The 25,511-nt window shown below is 31.9% G+C and overlaps 1 protein-coding gene across 1 annotated transcript in view; it reads right to left on the bottom strand.

Annotated features, from left to right (window-relative positions):
* The window catches only part of LOC114333287 (NGFI-A-binding protein homolog), a 242,064-nt gene extending 219,919 nt beyond the window's left edge, over positions 1–22,145 (bottom strand). Inside the window, exon 1 of the mRNA XM_028283144.2 lies at positions 21,787–22,145. Within this exon, the coding sequence (XP_028138945.1) occupies positions 21,787–22,021 (235 nt within the window). The 5' untranslated portion in view covers positions 22,022–22,145. The remainder of the gene's footprint in view (positions 1–21,786) is intronic.
* Positions 22,146–25,511: the final 3,366 nt, after the last annotated feature.

Consider the following 25,511-nt stretch of genomic DNA (forward strand, 5'->3'; position numbering starts at 1 on the left):
CAGATTTCACTAATTTTTTTTATTACTTCAGATTTTTTCTTTGGTATTTACACTATTAGACAAAGGTTTAACCAAACTTCTCTTTTGATCTTATACCGGGTGGAAGAAAAAATGTTTTCTTGTGTTAAGTTTGAGACACCCTGTAGAGAGGACTAGGTACATCGAAAGCATCGAAATCATGTTCTAGTCTCATGCTTTGTGAACATTTTGTTTTTTTATTTTCATGGTATCTTTAAAAACAAAGAAAATAGACAGTTATATTCTTCAACAGTAGCACGTTTAAAAGTTTAAAAACAAAAGACACATGACCTACTCCCTCTACTTTCAATAACAGCTTCACATGACCTAGGTATGTGGGATATTAACCGGGCTATTTGATTTTGGTATTATAGAAATTCAGATGTTAATAACCATAGTTTCTATATCTTACAGCGAAGCAGAAAGGGGCTGACGAAGTCTTAATTGTCTACGACAATAGCCCATGAGCGTTCAATAGGATTCATGTCGGAACTTTGAGAGGGCCAGTTCAATTTCTGAATATTTACCTCCTTAAATTTTTAGTAAGGGCAGGCACTCGATATGTGAAGCCTTGCGTTATCATACATTAAGATGAACTTATTTTCATAATGTGGTGCGAAAGGAACAGAGTGTTGATAGAAACAAAATTTCTGTAACTACATTTCGCTATATAAAGAGCCTACACGTAGAGAAACCAAATACATTCTTGCTGTCAAGGAAGTTCCAGTCCAAAACATCACAGAGCCTCAATTAACAATCTAGTCTCTCTTATTGCACTGTGTATATCGCTTAGCTGCTCGACGAATAACTCTTAAATGAATAACTCTTAGCTCTTAAATGTCGCTCAGAATTTTTATTAAAAGTAGAGGAAGAACACGCCGTATTAATTTACGTTAGGTTTCTTTTGTTTTTAAACTTTGTTAACTGTGGTTATTTCTTATTGTTCATTTAAATGTCTAATGTTTCAGTTAAAACACATGTTATAGAATAAAACCGTCTATTTTCTTTGTTTTTAAAGTTTAAGTAAACTTTTGCCTAACAGTGTAAATGCCAAAGAAAAAATCTATATTAATAAAAAAAATTAGTAGAATCCGTTAATCCGTTTACGAGAAAATCAACTATCAAAATGAGCATAATTTTTGGTGGTGTATACCTTTTGCGGTTAACTTTATTAATATTGTTTGTTATTACTATATTCTGTAGCAAAGTTAGAATGAAAAAAACCGATACGAATGCAAGATACGAATGCGAGCGTGAGAAACAATGAGTACATCGAATTTTCATTTTAACCATTTTAACAGATCATTTTCTTCACGAACAAACAGTATCAATCGAAAACAGTTAAATCTGAACAAAACAAGCTATTTATTGAAAACAATCATATTACGTTTAATTAATATTTACAGGGTGTTTCAGTAATAATTGGAAATATTTAAACTGTAGATTCCTCGACTCAAATATTAAGGTTTAACCTAAATCACCTAGTCCTAAAATTCTTCCTAAGGAAGCTAGAGCTCTTTGAAGAGTACGCCTTGTAATTTGTTTTTTAAATACCCCCAGAACACTTCTATTTAAAAGAACGAAAACTAGAACACCAATAATTTATCTTCCAGAGATACATCGATTCCATCAATTGCGAATTTCTAGTACCACTCATAGGCGTCCGTTTTCGGTAGGGCAACGGTTATTTTATCGCATAACTTATTCGTCTTTAACTTATAAGCATTTTTGACACTGGATTATTAAAATATGGGGTATTCTAGTACTAAAAGATACTCTTGTTTAAGTAGATAGGATACACCGTTTTCTAGAAAAAAAAAACTGACTTAAAGCAGGAGTAACTTTTAGTACTAGAATACCTCATAATTTAGTAATCTAATGTCAAATATGCTTAAAAATTAAAGATACAAAAAATAATGCGATAAAATAACCGTTGACCTACTCAAAACGGACCTATAAGACCCGTACTAAAAATTCGCAATTAAAGAAATCGATTTATCTCTGGAAGATAAATAAGCATACCAGTTTTCGATTTTCTAAATAGTTTTTTTTTCCAAATTCTAAAAACGAAAAATTTTCAAATCAATTTTTCTAGAAAACAGTGTATCCTAGCGATTTAAAGCAAGATTACCTTTTAGTACTGGAGGCCCTCACAATTTCATAATCCAGTGTCAAAAATGCCTAAAAGTTAAAGACAAAAAAGTTATGATCTATAGAATAACCGTTGCCCTACCCAAAACGGACGCCTACGAGCGGTACTAGAAATTCGCAATTTATGGAATCGATTTATCTCTGAAAGATAAATAGATACACAAATACACTGGGGTGCAAAATTAACCGAACATCTTAAAAATGGTCATTTTTGATGTCCCGAATTTCCTAAACCTGTTGTCCGATTTAAGTGATTCTTTAATTTGTCATTCTTTAACAATATCGCTGTAATAATATTGCTGCTAAACAGGTAAATTTTCATTATATACCGGGTGTACCAATAAAACTGTGTTTTTTCTTAAACTTCGCATCACCCTGTGGAATATTCTAGCATTTATAAATTACCCAAATTAAAACCCAACTAAGGCCTCATGTTTTCTCAGCATTTTGTTTTCTGATTCATTCGCTTATGTGGGACCATAAAAAAGTTAGGTACTTTAACAATTAGCCATGTTTCTCATCAATGCAGGGTGTTTTTAAATAAGTATGGCAAACTTCAAGGGGTAATTCTACATGAAAAAATAATGACAGCTTGCTTTATAAACCTATGTCCGAAAATTCTTCATTTCTGAGATAGAGGGTGTTGAAATTTTTCTTACAAACTGACGATTTATTAATTGCTTTAAAACCGGTTGAGATATGCAAATGAAATTTGGTAGGTGTAAGAATTTAATATTCACCATTGGCGTACATACGGGTAATATGACCCGTAAAAACATGGCTAGTTGTTAAAGTACCTATCTTTTGTAAGTTCTAATGTAAGCGAATTAATCAAAAAACAAAATGTTGAGAAAACATGAGGCTATAGTTGGATTTTAATTTCAGTATTTTATAAATGCTAGAATATTCCACAGGGTGATGCGAACTTTGAGAAAAAACGCAGTTTGATTGGTACACCCGGTATACAATGAAAATTTAAATGTTTAGCAACAATACTATTACAGCGATATTTTCAAAGAATAAGGCTATAATATATTAAAAAAATCACTTAAATCGGAGAACAGGTTTAGGAAATTCGAGACATCAAAAATGACTCATTTTTAAGGTGTCCTGTTAATTTTGCACCCCAGTGTATATAATATAATATATTAAATTATATATCTTAAAGGACATCGCACACATCTTATGGAAAATGTAATGTCTCTCAAATTCAATAAAATTTACATGAACAGATTCATTTCGAAATTACGATCATTTCATATTATTGCGCCAACTCTGAATTTTGCTTAACAACAGAGTAAATTGATATAAATAAATCTAAAATCATATGAGTAATTACGTGAGTTAGACAGAGAAAAACTATTTTATAATTCATTACTACATAAATCTTCTGCAGGTTTTCTTCTTATAGATAATAAATGACAACGGTTCTTAGCTCACACTGGGTTTAAGCTGCTTTGAATATCACCTAGATTCAGGCGCGGATCTAGGAATTCATAATAGGGGGGTCAGACTTACCTCAAATTCAAATATTATATTTTCCAGATTTAGCCATACGACTCACACTTACTCTAAGGATAAAATACACTATATAATCCCAGATACATACGGTATCAATAGGATTGATAGACAATTCACGACTATTAATCTCACTGGTCGTTCTTTACCATAAAGATTAACCTTTCTACCATAAATAGGTAAGTACGCATGGATTATCTAGTAACATACAAATTTTTATATCTTTATTGTATCGCAAATTTGAAAAGTAACTTTTCATGATATAAGGTTTATACCCAGTGTAATGTATTTGCATTTTAAGATATAATTTTTGTTATACTTTGAATTGAGAAAAATATTTCCGTTGTTTATGGTTTCACGAGTACCCAACAAATGCGCCTGCAGATTATTTTTCAGAGAAGGGTGTTTTATTAGATTTTATGGCTTCTTTCAATTCTTTGGAAGCGGTTGTCGTGTAATTTAGTGTTGTACTGATGGCTTAAAGTTTGGATTTAACAGAAAAAATTAATAAATAATAAAAAAATACTTATAGACTAAATACAATAGGGGGGTCCATGGACCGGCTGACCCCTCCCCCGTATCCGCTCCTGCCTAGACTAATAGTATTCATGAATGACACTTTATGTACTTCAAAAATATAATTTCGATAAACTTTAGTTACAGTTGGCGCCGTAACTAATCAAAACTTATAGTTGACGCAATGATATGAAATGATCGTAAATTCGACACGAATCTATTCGTGTAAATTTTATTGAATTTGAGTGACATATTTTCCATAAGATGTGTGCGGTGTCCTTTAACCCGGGAGCAGTCGCGCCGTTAGAAAAAATCTAACATTTTATCCTTTTCTGTGATAACTTGATGAAAAATTTTGCAACATAACTTCCCACTCGTAAGTGCCTCGAGGTAGATTGTAGTAATGCGTGGGATTTTTTTTATTTTTTTATTTTTTTTTTTTTGTGGAATTTATTGCTTTGGTGAGAACCAATTAGCTTAATAATTGTTCGAAATAGATATTTTTAACATAACAAGTAAATAAAAATATTATAAAATAGAAATTTGTTTTAAATTCGTATTTAAATTCGTATTGTTAAATTTTTTCTCTGCACGCGACTGCTTACGTGACAGAAGTGAGCGCGACTGCTCTCGTGTTAAGGAAAAACACATTTTACAAAAGTAAGGAAAGTAAAACTGTAATGCAGAAATAAAAATAATAATCTACTTGTTAAAATAAGAATGCATTTGTAGTGCTGTCGCATTTGGAGTAACAAATATTTCCAGCAGCTTTGCATTTGCAATAACTTTACTAATACCTCGCGGGTACTGGGTACTTCGCACTTTACCTGGGTAACAGTGGTGTCATGGCAAAATTAGCAGTGTGGGAACGCAGTGCCGGAACGCACTGCTAATTTTTGTTCACAAAACCTAAATTCTCTATTATTTTTTTTCTTTTCTTAACCAGTGCGGGAACGGCGTTCCCACGCGTTCCCACACCATGACACCACTGCTGGGTAATCCTAGGTTCTAGGTTTACCCGTTAACCTAACTATACCCTTAATATATATACTTCTTCGGTCTGCCCTGTAAATATGAATATGAAGTTGTTTGTGCAAAATTGTATGTACAGGAACCGGATATACGAACGGAGTTCAACAAACAATCCACCTGAATAACATATCTAATTTTTATGAAGACAAAAAAGGTGGGCATTGTTAGGACCTCGGTTATTATGAATTATACAGGGAACTAAAATTGTCTTGGCTGTTTTGCCTTTGTACTTATTATATACGTGTATGACTGTATAGTCATAAAAAGGTCATTTTCGTTTGGAATATAGCTCCAATTTGAACTGTATAAATGCTTGTGATTCTTATGAATAATTCGGTAATATTTTTAACAGGATTCGGTGCGATATGGTAAATTAGCATCTCTGAAAACAAAAATAATGATAGTTGTGTTATTTACTGTTACATTACCAACCATCATTCTTCTTCTTTAAGTACCGTGCCCAAATTTTTAGGCGTGGGTAGCTTCTGATTATATGCCCCAGATATTCAAGTTTTCTCTTTTTATCATCTTGGTTAAATCACCTTCGCGTTGACCTACTCTGTTTAACACTTCTCTGTTTGAAATGTGTTGAACCCAAGATATTCTGAGCATTCTACGATACGACCACATCTCAAAGGCTTCTAAGTTGTTCATCATGTTAACCTTCATGATCCAGGTTTCACATCCATATAGTAATACAGGATACACATGACATTTTAGGAACTCGATTCTTAGTTGTAAGTTCAGCTGAGAGTTGCTCAGAATAGATCTAAGTTTCATAAATGCTCCTCTTGCAATTTCTATACGAGTTTTAATTTCTTTATCCGGATTTAATGTCTCGTTTATCCAACATCCTAGGTATTTAAAATGGTTAACTTTTGTTATTGGTTCATCACTGACAATTAGTTGCATAGGGCCGACGTCTTGTTTGCTAACCAAAAGTAACTTTGTCTTTGTTGCATTTATGTTAAGTCCGTTATTGGAGCATTCTCTAGTGACTCGATCTATAAGAAATTGAAGATCTTCGATATTTTCAGCCATGGTCGCGGTGTCGTCTGCATATCTGATGTTGTTAATAATTTCTCCCCCGATTCGAACTCCACATTGTCCTTCCAAGGCTTCATTAAAAATTATTTCTGAGTATACGTTAAACAAAGTTGGGGATAACACACAACCCTGTCTGACACCTCTTTGAATGCAAATTTTGTCTGTTTCTTTGCCGTCTACCAGAATAGAAGCTTCTTGATTCCAATATAGATGTTGTCAAAGGCTCAGATCTTTATCATCTATTCCAATCATTTCTAGATATTCAAACAACCTATCATGTTGAACTCTATCAAACGCCTTCTCAAAATCTATAAAGCAGACGTAAATTGGTTTCTGTACTTCCCATGACCGTTGAAGTAATGTTAACATTGAGAACAAAGCTTCCCTTGTTCCCAATCCTTTGAAACCGAATTGTTTGTTTCCCATTGTCTCTCCACATTTCTGCTTGATTCTAGATTCTATCAAGAATTATCTTAAGAAGTAGCTTGAGAGAGTGGCTCATGAGACTAATTAGTCTAAAGTCTTTACATGATGATGTATTAGGTTTTTTTGGGAGTGGAATAAATGTAGACTCTAACCATATCTGTGGCACCATTCCAGTCTCGTATATAAATGTTTGTTAGTTGTGAGACATTGTCGTCATCCAGAAGTTTGAGCCAGTCTGATGGTATTTGGTCAGGGCCTAGAGATTTCCCATTTTTGCTCTGTTTGATGGCTTTCTCTACTTCCGCTTTTAAAATACTAGGACCGGTATTCGTATACTTTGTGGTGTTAAGTGGTGGCCTCGTATCCAGGAAGAGCTCTTTTATATAGTTAGTCCATTCATCCTTTTTTTCATCCAAGTCGAGTATTTTACAGTTGGAGTTTCTCATAAAGTGAGGAGTTCTTTTTCTCTGAGTGTAGGTAATTTCTTTAAGCTTTTTATGTATATTAAACTCGTCATGTTTTCTTTGTAGTGCTTCCATTTCACGACATCTTTATTCCATCCAGTCCTCTTTTGCTCGCTTAACCTCATATCTAATTTGTCGATATATCTCTCTGTATCGAATTTCGTCTTTGTTTTTCCAATTTCTTCTTTGTTGAATAAGGTCTAGTATTTTATCGGTCATCCAATCCTTTTTCTTTATTTGGTCTTTTTCTGGTTTCAACAATCATTAATATCTATTAATTAGTATTTTTACCAACCAACCAGCATATTTATAACCAATGTTAATTAGTATTTTACTACCAATATTACCAATCCATCAGCAAAAAAAATAAAAAGAGGATAGATATATGAGATTATAGTAAAAAATATCATTATATAGAATGAAGAATTATAGGCTCTCCCATACTGGCTCCTTATGGACAAAAATTCCGGGATGCTCTTTAAACTTACTGACAATAATATATTATGATTTAAGGTTTCATATTTTAAAATTGAGGGCCGGCGTATCTCAGGCTGTAGTATGCTTGGTTCGAGTGCTGGTAGGCCGGAGTTCAAATGCCACCGCCGGTGCCGGCAAGAACAACTAGACTTTTTTAAAAATGTCTATAGGCCCCAGGTCGACTCAGCCTGAATAAAATGTGTACCTTGGGTAAAACCAGGGGTAATAATACGCGGTTGAGTTGTAGCACTGGCCCTGTTACCTTCCTTGTATACCGTAGGCCCTAGATATAGCAGACTACCCTGCTATACTCCCAAAGCCACGTGAGCGGTATAAAACGGGAGACTATTATTATATACATAATTCTAGCTGACCCGGCAGACTTCGTACTGCTTCAATAGATAAAAACAAACTTTTGTATACAATACTTAATACTTACAAAACTTAAAATAAACAAAAGAAATTCGTAATTAATAAACATAAAATGCTCGTAATTAATAAACATAAAATAATTCGTAATTAATAAACATAGAATGAGGCCTTATTATTATTTTTAATTTATTACACATGATGTTAGAAGTAATAAAGTTTTGTTAGAAGTAACAAAATAAAGTTTGTAGTGCAACAGTTACAATCTTAAATTTGTTTATCAAGTTTATCTTATAATGAATATAACAGCTTTATTTTATCTACATTCAAAACAACCCTGTATTTATGATTGGGTTCGAGGTGGTTCCAACTCTATAGGTGTTGATTAAATAAAATAAAATTAAATTAAAATTAAATTAAAATCAGTAAAACTGAATAAAATTAATGAAATTAGATAAAAATAAATAAAATTTAATAAAATGAAATAAAATTAAAAAAAATGGAATTAAAAAATGAAATAAAATAATATAAACGAAAATAAATAAAATACTTAAATTAAATAAAATTAAACAAAATTCATTAAAATTAAATAAAATTTTATAATTTGCTTCTTGTTATTTTTGTGTGCTCAGAATTTTTCTCCTGCTTACGCTTCGTCAGAAAAGTTCCGTTTAGAGATATTTTTTGAAAATATCGCAAAATTAAAAAAATTATACTTTGTCCAATTTGAGTCCTAAAGTTAAACTGTTCCACTTCTTTTCTATGAAATTTGTCGCTCGTTCTTCTTCTGTCCTCAGAATATTTCTACGGCTTAAAATATTGTATTTCGGACACCGATTGCGCTAGAGAAAAAATTTTACTACGTTTCTGCTCGGAATCTACCTACTTAATTTCGTATTTTTCACGTCATTATAGTGAGAGTTACAGCGTCATAACAACCTACTCCGAGTCCGGTCGAATATATCTGCCAAATTTCATAAAAATCGGTCAAGTCGTTTCGGAGGAGTATGGCAACAAACACTGCGACCGGAGAATTTTATATATTTATATATTATATATGTTAAATATTTATATGGCTATTAAAAAATAACGGTTGAAGTTAAAAAAGTTAAAATTTAGGATTGTATGTATCTTTTGGTTCTACATCATATTATAAAATTAAAAAAGAAAAGTTTGTCCAAAAAAATAAAAAATAATTATGTGGGGGGCAAACCCCGTTTTCACTTAGGTTACTCCTACCAACTCAGAAACCTTCCCGGGCTCATGTACAACAACTTTGATTAAGGTCATCATATGATGAAATGCATAGTTTGCGAGTCTATAAGGTACATATACATACAAACATTCATTTTTATTTATATAGATTTTAAAATTGTAATGACACGTGCTATAAGTGATGCATTTAGAATTTCCCTGAGAATATGTAGACTCAAAAGAATTAGGATGGAGTGTTTTCAACGTCACAAAAAAGGGATATTCTGTTTAATTTAAGTTAGTCTTTTAAAAATGACTTCCAAAACAATTTGCTTTACAATCTACTTGTTACAAAAATTGTGTTTGAAAAATCAAAGAGGTCACAAGTCACAATCAAAACGTTTCGGAACAATCTCTTTTTATGAGAACTTCTCTGTGGTATCTGCAGTTTTATTTAAGTAAATTAACAATAATAATAAAATTTTTCTTTGGTGTTTGATTTGCACAATGTTCTTATATATTTTTCTTCATTTGTTAACATTCCCTAATTTTTGTCTTTGGTTAGGTTATGTAAGATGTTGAATGCTTTTAAATATCAACAAAGTTCTTGTACCCCAGATCTTTCACTCACTTGACATAAAATAGTCTAAAATCCAAAAATGTTCAAGTGGGACATGCAGTGTTGACAAATCGACATTTTTATTGAAAGTTAATTGAGTAGGCGAGCGGTTTACCTCTAAAAAGACAATTAGAAACGGAATATACCGATTATTCTTTTGCATTCCTACCGCATCAAACCTTTTTTATTCGATTCTATGTTTTCCATAGTTCAAATGTTTTTTTTTAATTTTTTAAAGTGGGCCGGAAATTGTTATTAACGGGTTATAATCAATAACTTATAAACAAAAAAAGAATGTGTGTGTGTACTTTGTACGCACGTAAGAAGATATTCTTCTATTATATAGATAATTTAAACGAAGTAAATATACTTAACAGGTTATTTGTATTTTATTTAAAAATTAAACTATCTTTCTTATCTACCACTTTCAAAAAATTTTTATTAAAACAACCAAAAATAAAAAAAAATATGAATCGCCCAGGATTCGAACCAGCGTCCTTCCAATCTCGGAGCTAACGCCGTACCAACTACTCCAGCGAGGTCCAAATTGACAAATAAGTTTCGGATATAATTACACAACACGGCGACAAATAGTGTAAAAATGTTATGCCTACATAATATTTTATTATTTTACTACAGAGAAATACAAATCCAAAAACACAAGAATTATAATAAATAATACATTTACTAAAAACACTAATATATTCTTTTAATGACTTATTTGCACGGTTACAGATACATACATACCTATCTTGAAAGATTAGCAACGAACTACAAACTGTCTGTGTGCGCAGGCGCGCAGATTTATGTACAATTTTACCCTCAATCGAATCGCGCCTAAAGAAGAATATCTTCAAAAATCCGAATCGCTTCAAATAAAATGTTTTTAGGCGTATCTCATCGAAATAAATACTTTTTTCTACGACCGACCGTTTAATAACATGCTCATTATTCATTATTTTTGAATAGATAATAACACCCACTTTGCCCGTGAGTAATAGTTCATTACTCACGGGCTGAAGTTACTCGCGGGTCATTACTCACGGTCTAAGTTGGGTTCAAGTGGTGAATGCCATTAACTTGTGTATTTTATACAATAGTTATTGTAATTTATATCAAAAATTAACTTCGAAAGATTTTTAAAGGAATTTTAACTGTAACTATTTGCTAATATATTTTTACGTTTGTATCTTGTTTAATAAAAAATTTGACGTTTATCATTTTCAGTGACAGTGACATTAGCGCATTTTGTTTGTGTTAATTGGAATTTATAACTAATATTAATATTGTGTTTATTTTATAAATTTATATTGTGTTAAATGTGTTAAAACATATTATATATAGTTATATTATTATATTGTATATAGTTGCATATAAATGTATATTATAATTTTATGAAATATGCACGTTTTATGAAATAGAAACATTGACAGTAGGTACAAATTTGGATTCATAATTTTTCGGAAACGAATACAACTTGAATTGATTATTTCTTGTTTTATTTTTAAAATACATAATACAGAATTTGGTAATAGTAGGCAACCAATTATTCAGCCACGTGCTATTGTTAAACAGCATTTAGGTAGGTATATTTTATAATTTGAATCTCGAGTAGTTAATATTTATATTTTTTACTAATTAAAATAAAAAAGGTCGTAGAAAAAGTATAGTATTCTACTCGTATGTAATGCATATTACTCACTCGCCTACGGCTCGTGTCGCAAACTTCATCATCGTGAGTAATAGTCATCATTACATGCTCGTTGAATAATAGAGAGATATCGAAAACCCTATTTAACGTCGTCCTTCATAAAAGATCCTTTATTTTGACATAAATATCCATGCTTATATGTCAAAAGTGTCAAAATAAAGGATCTTTTATTACAAAACGACGGTTTCGATATCTCTCTAATATACCTACTATTTCTCTCTTTGTCATTTTTCGAAAAATGCTTCCTTTTCGAATTATTTGAAATTTTTTGTTTTGAAAACAATGCCTTCATTAGTGATTATTGATTTTTTTTCTAAGAAACTACTAAATGAATTGGAACTCTACAAAAAGTTTTATAATCTTTAAACCTTAAAGTACAAGTAAGAATATTTTGACAAGGATAAATGGTTTCTATCTGGTTGAAAACATGGACCCAAGTATTTCGAATATGCGGTGGAATATTTGTACATTATGAAAATATTCCTACTTGTACATGAATTCGTAAAGATTACAAAGCTTTTTGTAGAATTGGAATTCATTTAGTAGTTTTTTATAAAAAAATCCCAAAAATTACCAATTAAGGCATTTTTCAACAAAAAATACCAATAACTCGAAACAGAAGCATTTATAAAAAAAGTACCAAGAGAGAAAAATTATTTATTTCGATAGGATACGCCTAAAAACCTAAAGTTATTGCTCTGCTTATGGGGGTAAACCGCTTGCCTAGGGTGGCTAAGAAGTACCATTTCACCCTGATATTTTTTTTTACAATATAACTGAAAACTTTGATTGAAACCCGTAAACTAATATCTACCGTTCCACCAAATCTACTCTTACTAATGAAAAATAATGTGGCACTTGACAGGTGAACTTTTTATTTCCAGTCTGAATTTTTATCTAACACGTTCACTGACACTTTGGTCCTATAGGACCAAAAACTGATGTTGCCTCAGTAGGCCTCATTGGTCCGATGGGGCCAACATATATTTTGTCTTACCTGACTATGTTGCTCCCATGGGGTCAACACATTTTATAATAACCGCTAGGTCGCTGGGCGTAATGTATGACAGTAGAACCAACAAGGCCTAGAAGCTATATGCCGCACATACAATTTTTTATATTTTTTCATAACGAGAAACGTGATCCCTATTGAAACATAATCCCTATAAAAACATCATACCAGGAGGGTTCTGGGTTTAAGATATATTTTATTTAACAAATTAACATATTTGCATAAATAAAATAATAAATAAACAATAATCGCTATGCAAAAAATTTAAATAAGCATCTTATCTTATTTAATTTTTATGAAATTCATTAAAACAAGGTATGCACAAAAATGACTCGTTCGCACAAATTTTACAAAAGGTATCTACTACAGATTGGCGCCCATGCTCTTCACTGTTCTTCTTATAACAGTTTTTACACATTTTTCTTCGTTTTCTTTAGTTCCATCTGTCTTCACTTCAGTAACATGATGAACAGGAAGGATATCAGTGGGGTTTCCGCCCTAATAAATCAACAACGCACCATATCTTTATAGTGAGGCAGATCCTTGAAAAATCCCTAGAGTTCGGCGTCGACACCCACCACATGTTCGTGGACTTCAAAGCCGCATATGACTTAGTTAATAAAGGTAAACTTCTACTTGCTATGACAGAATTTTCCCATACCGCTTCATCTTGTTCAATTAACTGAACTTACACTCACATGAGCGGAGAGCATGGTAAAAATCCAAAACGATTTCTCAAGACCCTTCCAATGAAAAAAAGGACTTAGGTTGATGGACTATCGTGTTTCTTATTTAACCTGGCATTATAAATAATAATTCGAGAGTCCCAGGTTAATGTGAATCTTTAACAAATTATTACAAATTGTCGGATATGCAGATGGCATCATAGGTAAGTCGACAATATCTCTGACTGAAGCATCTCGGTGGTTAAGAGCATCTGCACAGAGAATGGGACTGAATATAAATATTCAAAAGACCAAATATATGTGTTGCACTAGGTCAAGCAACCCCACACCTACAAGAATAATAATTGACGACCTAGAACTGAAAGGTGTAGACACCTTCATATACCTAGGCTCGCTGCTAACTAAAGATAACAATGTCAGTGAAGAAATTAAAAGAAGAATAGTGCTCTCCAATAAGTGTTACTATGGCTTAAGAAGACAGATGGTCTCAAAACTAACTAGAAAAATTAAATTGACTCTCTAAGAAGCACTAATAAGACCAGTACTAACATATGGTTCATAAACTTGGTTACTTACACAGAACGCCCAAGAACTGTTCAAACGTTTCGAGCGAAAAATCGTAAGAGGAATATATGAAGGGGTAAAAGAACAAGGTTTGTGGTGCAGGCGTTACAACTTGAAGTTGTATAGAAGTTTTGGAGAACCTGACGTTGTAAAAGATGCCATAGTCAGAAAAGTTTTTGACCGAAGAGGGCCGTTAGGACAACAAGCGAGAAGAAGACCGAGACTTAGTTACCAAGACAACTTAGAGAATCATTTAGAATCTATTGGAATCAGAGCTCGGAGAAGAGTTGCCAGAGATAGGGCGAACGGAGTATTGTTCTGAAGAAGGCTTTGGCTCATAAAGAGCTGTGACGCCACTGATGCTGATAACATTATGAACAATTGGTATAGGATAGGTACTTGTTTATGTGAATTTATGTCTTCATTGTTTCGCAATGTATGCTTTTAAAAATCTCTCACTGCAGATTTAAAATCTGATTTAAATCAATTGCTGCGTTGCCTTTAATATAGTTGAATACTACTTTTGGGTTCATTTTAATTTGCCGATTACATGCCATCTCTTGCATGCCATTTTTATGTTTAGTGGAAAAGATATAAATATTCCTTTTTCTCTCCAGTTAGTGACGGTTATTCAAATGATAGGACCAATGTTTTTTATATTGCGGCCCAGTAGTGCTCAATGTAAAACATATATTTGGCGTAGTAGACACATATGTTAAAAAATATGTCTGGCAGCGAACGTGTTAACTATCTGTCGGATCCCTCACTATTTGATACAATAAAATGTGAGTAAAAACACTACAGATATCGATTTGTTAAAAACGAACCAGTTAGATCTATTTACGGTATTATTTTTTGTTCTAAAGACGGCAACGTCCACAGCCAACTATAATATTCTCGTGAGATTATTCCGCATTTGTCTTCGGTACATGTTATAAGAGAAAACCAGGAAATCCAACCGTGAAAGTCTATATACAGAGCCAGCGAAATACGAAAGAAATAATTGACTTTAAAGTTTTACGTCCATAAGGGAAATTGACCGAAAATTAATTTATAGCGAGAATTTGTACGAATAATTCTACTTTTTTTTATACAGGGTGTCCAGAAACTCTCCTGGCAAAGGAAGACAGGAGATTCCTCAGATAATTTCAAGACAATTCAATGGCTAGAGCTCTTTTAAAATGGCGCCTTGTAATATTTTTTTAATATCTCCAGAACGCTTCTATTTAAAAAAACGAAAACTGGTACTCTTATTTATCTTCCAGAGGTAAATCGATTACATCAATTTAGAATTTCTAGTACCGGTCATAGGCGTCCGTTTTGGGTAGGGCAACGGTTATTTTATCGCATAATTTTTTTGTCTTTAACTTTTAAGCATTTTCACACTGTATTAATAAGTTGTGAGGTTTCCTAGTACTAAAAGGTACTCTTACTTTTTTATGTCGGTAGGATGAACCGTTTTCTAGAAATATCGATTTGAAAATTTTTCGATTTTTGAATTTGAAAAAAATTTGAAAATAATTGGCAAAAAAACGGTGTATTTTACCGACTTAAAGCAAGAGTAACTTTTAGTACTTGAATACCTTATAATTAAATAATTAAGTGTCAAAAATGCTTAAAAATTAAAGCCAAATTATGCGATAATATAACCAGTGACCTACACAAAACGGACGCACATGACTTGTACTGTAAATTCGAAATTGAGTAAATCGATTTATCTCTGGAAGATAAATCCAGTAAATCCTTAATCTTCCAGAGGTAAATCGATTTCATCAATTGAGAATTTCTCAATTCGGTTATTTTATCACATAACTTATTTGTTTTTAACTGTTACGCATTTTTGTCACTGAATTATTAAATTTTGAGGTATTCTAGTACTACTAGAGGTATCTACTATTGCTTTAAGTCGGTAGGATGCACCGTTTTCTAGAAATATCGATTTGAAAACTTTCGTTTTTTGAATTTCAAAAAAATTTGAAAATAATTGTCAAAGAAGGTGTATTTTACCGACTTACGCAAGAGTAACTTTTAGTAAGTGTCAAAAATGCTTAAAAATGAAAGCCAAAAAGTATGCGATAAAATATCCGTTGACCTACCCAAAACGGACGCACATGACCTGTTCTTGAAATTCGCAATTGAGTAAATCGATTTATCTCCGGAAGATAAATAGGCGTACCAGTTTTCGTTTTTCTAAATAAAAGCGTTCTAAAGGTATTAAAAAAACAAATTACAAAACGCCATCTTTAAAGAGCTCTAGCTCCCTTAGGATAGGAAGCATTTTCGGACTAGGTGAATTGGGTTAAATTGTCTCTTAAAATTATCTGAAGAATCTCCGGTCTTCGTTTGCCAGGAGGGTTTCTGGACACCCTGTATAATTAACTTAACTTAACCGCAAAAGTTTTGCATCACAAAAAATTATGCTCTTTTAAAAAGTTAAATTTCTCGTGAACGGATAACAGATATCGCTAGCTTCCTTTTATTATTTTGTTTTTTTTTTAGTATTTATGCTATTACTCAAACTTATTTTTTGAGCTTATGCCGGGTGGAAGAAACGACATTTTTTTCTTATATTAAGTTTGAGATACCCTGTATGGAGGACAAGGTACAAGGGTGGGTATACAATGAAAGAATGTTGTAGTCTTATGTTTTGTGAATGTTTTGTTAATTTATTAATTTCCCTGACATCTTTAAAAATAAAGAAAATAGACGGTTTTATTCTTTAACATGTGTTTTAAGTGAAACAATATTAAATTAACAATCAAAAATATCAAAACTTTAAAAACATGAAGACACCTAATGCAAACAGTTCTGATCGACACTTATGAGTTATTTGTCGACCAGGTAAGCGGTAGGCACAGCGCATAAGAGAGACGAGATTGTTTAATGGAGGCTTTGTTATATTTAGGGTTGTATTTCCTTTACAGCAAGAACAAATTTGGTATATTTATATATGGAGTCTCTTTAAATAGCGAAACGTACATTACAGATATTTTCTTTCTTTGAACATTTTGTTCTTTTCGTACCTTGTATGGGAAATAATTTCGTCTTAATGTACGATAAAGCAAGGCTTCCTCACGTATCACGTGGCGTTACTCAATATTTAAGTGAGATAAATAATGATATATTAAATTGGCCCCCTCACAGTCCCGACATAAATTCTATTGATTATGGAATAATTGTCGGTAGACAATTAATACATCAGCAAGATATACAGTGCATCCATAAAACCATTATTTCGTAAACCGTTTCGTAAACTAACAAGAGAATTTTACTTGAATATGATGAATTTTGTGCTATTATTCAAAGCCAATCACGAGCAACCACTATTTTTCTGATATTCATAAGTTAAAGTTGATTTCACGTAAAATCAACTATTAAATCTTCATTAAAGTCATCCCGGGACTTTAAGGAAACATACTTGTCGTTATGGGGCAAACGGATTAAATTAAGCTATTAAAATAAATTGTGTAATATATATACGAGTATGTTTTATATTCATAAGTATGTTTATGATAGTCAAAACTTTAAGTACTTGATTGTGGATCAAATGCTGAGTTTATACTGGAACTATGAAATAATTAAAAGTACATTCTCAGTACCAAGCTTGAGAAAGATTTGGATCGCAATAAAATGTCTAAATTAATGAGACGTTACAAATTATCATATAAATGCATCACAATGTTGAAACTATTATGTATAAACTATACTGCAATGTAAGAAAACCATGAGAAAACAATATGCAGATAAAGATCTTAGTACAAAAAGATGCATTTTGTAGCACGCATTATACAATAATAAGCCATGGGAGAATATAATAGATCACACATGAATAAAAATTAATATTATTTACAACAGCTGGAATTTGCAGATTCACATATACACCTACACTTCTCCAAGAAATTAACGCAGCACCACCTTAAAAATGGGTAATTTTTGAGGTCTCGAATTTCCCAAACTTGTTGTCCGATTCAATTGATTTTTTTGGCATGTTATAGCCTTATTCTTTAACAATATCGCTGTAATAATATTGTTGCTAGATAGGTAAATTGTCATTGTATACCGGGCTTACCGGGTGTACTACCTACCAATAAAACTGTGTTTTTTTCTCAAAGTTCGCATCACACTGTGGAATATTCAAGAATTTATAAAATATTGAAATTAAAACCCAACTACAGCCCCATGTTTTTTCAACATTCTGTTTTTTGATTAATTCGCTTATGTTAGACCATAAAAAAGTTAGGTAGCCATGTTTTTCATTGATGCAGGGTGTTTTTAAATAAGTATGGAAAAATTTAAGGGGTAATTCTCCTTGAAAAAATAATGACAGTTTGTTTCTTAAACGTATGTCCACAAATGCTTCGTTTCCGAGATAGAAAGTGTTGAAATCGTAACTGTTCCTTTAGAGTTTATAGGCTTAGATCTACGCTAGACAGAAAATAATGAAGATACAGCAATTCTGCTACTAGAAGAGTGATATTATCAAAATGTATTAAAAAAAGACAAAATTATCTAATATAGTTAAAAATCCTAATGCAAATAAAATTTTGTAGATTATAAACATTTAGAATAACTTTAAAAATATTGTCCGTAGAAAAAATCTTTTTACATATTCGAAAATCTGGTATTTTACACGAATTTTTAAAAATATAGTTCAAATGGTGAGTAGTCGAGGTAATTAAGGGGAAAGCTGGGAGCCGACAAAAACTAAAAAAGCAACTTAAAACTACTATCATTTTCTATATCTCGGGATCTACTCAATGGGTTTTTATTTGTATGTACTTTTTGTGCACATTACAAATATGCAATTTGTACAGAAATTTATTAATTAATAAACAGTCTAATTTGTTTACACAATTTTTGAAAAAATAATTTTTCCCAAAAATCCATTTTTAATCATACTATCATTATTAATCATAGAAAACATTAAGGTATAGGTACTTTAATAAATAAATTATTTTCAATAAATAATTATTTAATAAAAACAATTTATTTATTAAAGTGTACTTTAACTTTTTCTATAATCATTAATGATACTATGATTAAAAAGATAGATTTTTGGTAAGACATTATTTTTTTCAAGGATTGTTTAAACAAATTAGACTGTTTATTAATTAATAAATTTATGAACAAATTGCATATTTGTAATGTACGTAGAAATTACATACAAATTTAAAAAAAGAAAGATCAAAATCCATTGAGTAGATCCGGAGGTACAGAAAATTGTATTTCTTTTTCGGTATTTGAACTCGGTGGATTTGTAGGTTCCCCCTAGTAACCATTTGAACTACATTTTTGAAAATTCGTAGACGGTCCTGTGAAAGTACAATGTTTGTGCAATTTTTTTAACAAAAAATACAAATTCCATTCTTTAATAAAATGGCATTAATGAGATTCCTTAATTATTATAAACAAATTAGCTGTGAATTAAGAAAAAACACATGGCTAACTTTGGTCCAAATGAACTTAGGCTAAATTTTTCTGTTTGAAAATTCGTGTTACAAAACAAGCTTTTCGAATGTATAAAAAGATTTTTTCTACGGACAATATTTTTAAAGTTATTCTAAATGTTTTTAAACTACAAAATTTCAAAAATTTGGCATTAGGATTTTTGACTATATTAAATAATTTTTTTATCTTTTTTTAATACATTTTGATAGTATCATTCTTCTTCTTTCATTTGGCATACGCAGAATTGCCCTATATTCATTACTGTCTGTCTTATGTTATTGCAAAACAAAGATTTCTGGTATAAACAAATAGAATAACTTTTAAACTAATGAATGGATCGGTCTCAAATTTTGAGCGTTTGTTAAGTACCCCAATACCCAACTTTGGGTGAATCAATAAAGTTAAATTTAGTAAAAGTTATTAGATAACAAATATCAATTTTCATTTAGTTTGCAATTTGCGAAGCAACAAATTGACTTATTAACATTCAAAAATCGGCATTTTGAAACTTTTTCAATGTTCTATAAAATCAAATTGTGTAATTTTGTGTCAACTATTCAGCTTTTTAATAGGGTGCAAAAAATCGAAAAAATCGCGTTTTTTGCACTAAATTGTTAATAATTAAAAAACGGGGCGAACTCTAGGCAGGAAACAGGTACGTTTTCTTTCTATATGTCTACAATAACTAACAAAGTAGTCAGCTACCTGAATATTTCAGTGTCCTGAGAAAATCTTTATTTCTCTGGACTATAATGTTAACTAATTATTATTATTGTTTTGTATTTTGAGAACGATTTCCGAAGTGGAAATCGAAACGTTAAATAAACTCAATTTTAAAGTAAAATAGTGGCTTACTTCCAACAAAAATAGTAAATTGCATTAAGATGCCACAAGAAAATAGCTTCAGAACAAAATAATGCAAAATATAATAGAAACATATATAAAAAAAAATGCCACTATATTTTATCAAACTAAACAAACAACGAATGCAAATAGGGATAGCTAGGGCATATGGATATTTCTAAACATTCTAAAAATACTTGGGTGTAATACATAAAATTTACTAAATAGTCTCTAGATTTTGAGTATTCTTTTTTAAATGTCTCAAATTTGTTTAAAAGAATACAATCTATTAATTTCCTAAATTTATAGTCATTATGCCGAATTTTTTCACAGAGGAAACTAATAGTCTAAGATACGATATAAGGTCGATCTGCACCGATCTGTTTAATGGATAAAAATTATTGTATAATATGTAATTTAGTATGTTAACAATTATAAAAAAAAAACAAGGGGTGCCCGATCCAATTTTGTTCTGACTATAATTAACTAATAATTAAAAAATGTTTTTTTATAAATTAAAAAACACATTATTTCAGGTTTTTTGGATCGTTCTAAACAAAAAAGGTATTTTCTAATTTTTCTCTTAAAGTTGATCGTTTTCGAGTTATAACCAATTTAAAACTGAAAAAAGAACGAAAGATGACGATGTTTAAGGCTCAAAAACACAAGTAAAAAATATTATTTTTGTAACGATCAAATACCTAAATTCAAGTTCAAGCCTTCTTCTATCAGGTCCCGATAATAATTTGTGCCATTTTTTATTGTAAAATATATCTTTTTGATTGTTTATGAGACAAGTTCCTTATGGGAAGACGGGCGATCGGGCCGCATTAACTAAAAAACGATGTTTTAAAATGAAATATGTCCAAAATACTTATGAAGAACTGATAGAATAAGTTTTGAACTTGAATTTAGGTACTTCGTAATTTCAAAAATTATATTTTTTATTTATGCTTTTGAGCCTTGAAGATCTTTCGTCTTTTTCCAGTTTTAAATTGTTTATAACCTGAAAACTGTCAACTTAAGAGAAAAAGTACAAAAGACCTTTTAGAATGATAACAAACATCTGAAATAATATCTACATGGGTCGGAATTTTTTTTAATTTACAAAAAAAGTCATTTTTTAATTATTACTTAATTATAGTCAGAACAAAATTATATCGCGCCTCGTTTTTTATAATTGTTAATATACTAAATTGCATATCCAATAATTTTTATCCATTAAACACATCGTTACAAATCGACCTTAAATCGTATCTTAGACTATAATAAAATATCGGAATAACAACAATTGTTGTTTATTATTTTTTGTACTGTTTCTACATTTACATGAATTTCAAAAGTTACTATTATTTACTGAAAATAAGTCTTAATGAAAGATCAGTTGTATAAATATATATGTATAAATAGAATGACCAACTTGTATTGTTATTGTTTTGGTCATAACGTTCCTGGGAAAGCTGGATAAGCTAAAAAGTACAAACTACTGAAAACTCCGTAAAAAACTATTCTTGGTGTAGATACCAAATCAATAGAAAAATAATGCAAAATATAAATAAAAAACTACGTGATTGTTGTTAAATATTTTTGTACCATTTCTACATTTACATGAATTTCAAAAGTTATTGTTATTTAATGAAAATAAGTCTTAAAAGAAAAATCAGTTATGTAGTGTAAATAAAATGACTAACTTGTATTGTTATTGTTTTTGCTCATAACTTTCCTGGGAACATTGGGAGAAAGAGAATTTCTCTGAAGAAGGATCTGCGAACCAGGCGTAACGCACACTTTTGGCGAGTGTGTTCTAGCACTTGAACTACCACTAGCACAGTTTCCCAACACAACCGGAACATTTGAACTACCCGAAGTGCTCGAACTAGGCGCGGGAACCGTGCCGTTCTCTTCGCTACTCGACAGTCCATCCATTTTCAATAGTCGAAATTTTCAGTAACGTAACATAAGGAAAATGATAATGTTCTTTTTCGGTTTTCACCGTTTTCAGTTACAGTATGAAACTGACGGACCGTTGAAACTTGAACTGCACCAAAAGACGATTTTATTTTGTTTTACTCCCCACTTTTGCGCGCTCTCATCCCCTCTACTTGCGGAAGCCCCGAGATCCTGACTGAGGGCTTTCGCCGACCGCGGCAGCGGACTTCATCCTTTGATCCTTACTCTAATATTCTTATATCCTTGCACTCAGTTTAGGCGTAACTACTACTCGCCCCAGCACTGGTGCATACCCTCTATCCCTTTTTCGGTAACTGCAATTGTTTTTCTGAGTACGTAGTAACACCCTTTTTTATAATTTTCGGTTGCGACTTTCAATTTTTCGACATATTAAATAATGCTAAGAGAGGGTGAATAATCTTAAGATTCATTTTAACGCATTATTCATTCCTAAATTAATTATTCAAATATCACGCACTAAAATAGAGAAATTGAAATAAATAAAATAAACGAGTGTTATTAATACTTTTTTAGAAAAATATAATAAATATATAAATATCTAATACCTAAATATATAAATCGCAATACAAACTATATACCTTGATGGAAAATTTAAAAATGTCATTGATATTCACATTTTATAGGCTAGTTTTAATAGTCCGCAATAATAGGCCAGTTAAATAAAATTAAATACTGGTTAAAATTAAAGGACTCGTACAGAACCTATTTTACTTAAAATCAGGCCCGATGCACTACATAATTTTCGGGCCCCTAAATATAATTTAATAATAATATTAATTAAGTTATTTAGTTAATATTGATATCAATTTTTTTAATTGTTCTAAGACCTTCTTCTTCTTAACGTTCCCTATCAAGTATTCTTGACGTTGGCGATTAACATGGCGAAACTGTCTCTGTCTCGAGCTATTCTAAATAGTTGTTCTGCTTTCTTTATTCCTGTCCACTCCCGGATATTCTTCAACCAAGAGGCCTGCTTTCTACCAATTCCTCTGCGTCCTTCGATTTTACCCATCATAATAAGTTGAAGAATATTATACCGGTCTCCCCTTACTACGTACGTGTCCAAAATAGGCCATCTTTCTATATTTGATGTTATCAAGCAGCTCGCGGGCAGCATTTGGTCTCTTAAGGACTGCCACACTTGTCAGAGTAGCCGTCCATGGTATTTTCAGTGTACGTCTGTGCAGTCACATTTCAAAGGCCTCCAAACGATTAATGGTCGATATTTTTAATGTCCATGCTTCGACACCATACAAGAGGACTGACCAAATGTAACATTTAATCATGCGCTTTCGAAGTTTAAGTTGCAAGTTATCATTACAGAAGAATGACCTCATTTTTTAAAATGTTGTGCGGGCTATCTCGATTCTACATTTTATCTCTTTATCTGGATCTAGTTGTTTATGGCAACCAAGATATTTAAAACTGGGTACTCTTTGAATTATATGACCATCAACATATAACTGTGAATCTTGATGGACCAAACGGCTAAATACCATGTATTTTGTTTTTGAACAGTTTATGTTTAGGCCAAACTCTCTTCCCACTGTATCAATGGCATTTAAAAGGTGTTGTAATGTATTCATATCATCACTTAAAATAACTGTATCGTCTGCATATCTGATTGTATTTATCAGAATTCCATTAACTTTAACACCCCATTCCAAAATATGGAGCGCTTCTTTAAATATTCTATCTGAATATAAATTGAATAACAGTGGGGACAGTATACAACCCTGTCTGACACCTCTTTGTATTTTGCATATTTCTGTTAATTTTCTTTTTATCCAAGCTGTCGCTGATTGACGCCAGTATAATTTTTCTATGATTCGTACATCTTGACTATCAACTCCTTAATCCTTTAATATTTTAATTAATTTGTGATGTTGTACTCGATCAAAGGCCTTCTCATAGTCAATAAATACAGCAAATACGTCTTTCCTTTGATCTCGGTATTTCTGCAATATTACATTTAGTGCAAAGAGTGCGACCCTTGGTTCCCAGTCCATTTCTGATGCCAAATTGTGTTTCATCCTGGTCTTCTTCACATTTATCCCTGATTCTACTATGGATGATACGTAGAAAGATTTTCAAAGTGTGGCTCATGTGGTTCTAAAACCACAGTTGACAAATTTGAAAATTTATCTTATTTTATTGCAATAAAAATTTTTTGATGATCTTTCCGGGACCCATTAAAATGCGGGCCCGAGGCAGGTGCCTCACTGGCCTAGTGGTAAAATAGGCCCTGGACTCGTAGGTATTATCAGTATGATTTTTTATTATTTCTATTGTTTATGTCCCTGATAACAACCAATAAGTTGTTTATAAGGTTATTTTAACACAGGACTTTCATTCGCATTGACAAAAAATGTCGAGTTTTGAGTTTTGATTGAAGAAAGTTTTTTGTATGACATGGGATTGTTTCAGTAAAATTTTAACTTTTTTTTGTACAACGATATTATTTGTTTGTGTAGGAATATCTTAAATTGTCTCATTTTCGATATTTGTTAAAAATTAGGAATATAACGGGTGGGATATGACACACCCCATTGTGTGCTTGGTGTACAAGAAATACATGTGTGTGTACGGAATAACGGAAGGTTAAATTGTGACACTTTTTTAAAGCTATGACAGCCAGTGTTCCTTTCATTTTGATATATTTGATATCATTTGTTATCTCCCCTGTCTTCTTCTTCTTCTTGTAATAGGACTATGTCCTGTTTCTTCTGTTACAGTCTCTGCTGCGATCCGAAGCTCCAGCTCTCATACCATCGTTTTTTGGGTCTTTCGATGGGTCGCTTGGTGTTGGGCTTCTGTGTCTTCGCCCATTGCTCCATTGGTTCAGGGTCCATCCGATCTACGTGGTCTCTCCACATGCGTCGTCGTGCTCTTGTCCATCTCACTAGGTCTTGAACGCCTAGCTTTCTTAATTTGTCTTCGTTTCGTATTCTATTGAGTGTGATACCTCTTATGGATCTTAGAGTTTTCATCTCTGTTGTTCTCATTATTTGTTTGGTCTTTGTTGTCTCGGTCCTTGTCTCAGCTGCGTATGTCAGTACGGGCCTAACGTCTAACACATGTCTTATAAATGCGGACTTTGTTTTCGGTGCTCATATATTTATTCCGCCAGATTATATCCCTCAGGCAACTAGATATTCTCGCCGCTTTCGTTGCCTGCTGTTTTGTTTCTTGCCACAGATGCCTGTCGCTAGATATTTTCACACCCAAGTATCTGCAATCCATTACCTGTTCGATTATATGGTCATCCACTACCAATTTACATCTAATTGAGTTCTTGGATATTACCATCGATTGAGTTTTCTCTGTGGATAGTGTCAGGTTATACTTTTCGGCGATTATTTTAAATTTTTGTAGTAGGCGTTGTAAGTCATCTTCGTTTTCGGCTATTAAGATTGCATCATCTGCGTAGCAAAGTATTCTCATG

This window comes from Diabrotica virgifera, chromosome 10 (genome assembly GCF_917563875.1).
Source record: "Diabrotica virgifera virgifera chromosome 10, PGI_DIABVI_V3a".
NCBI lineage: Eukaryota > Metazoa > Arthropoda > Insecta > Coleoptera > Chrysomelidae > Diabrotica > Diabrotica virgifera.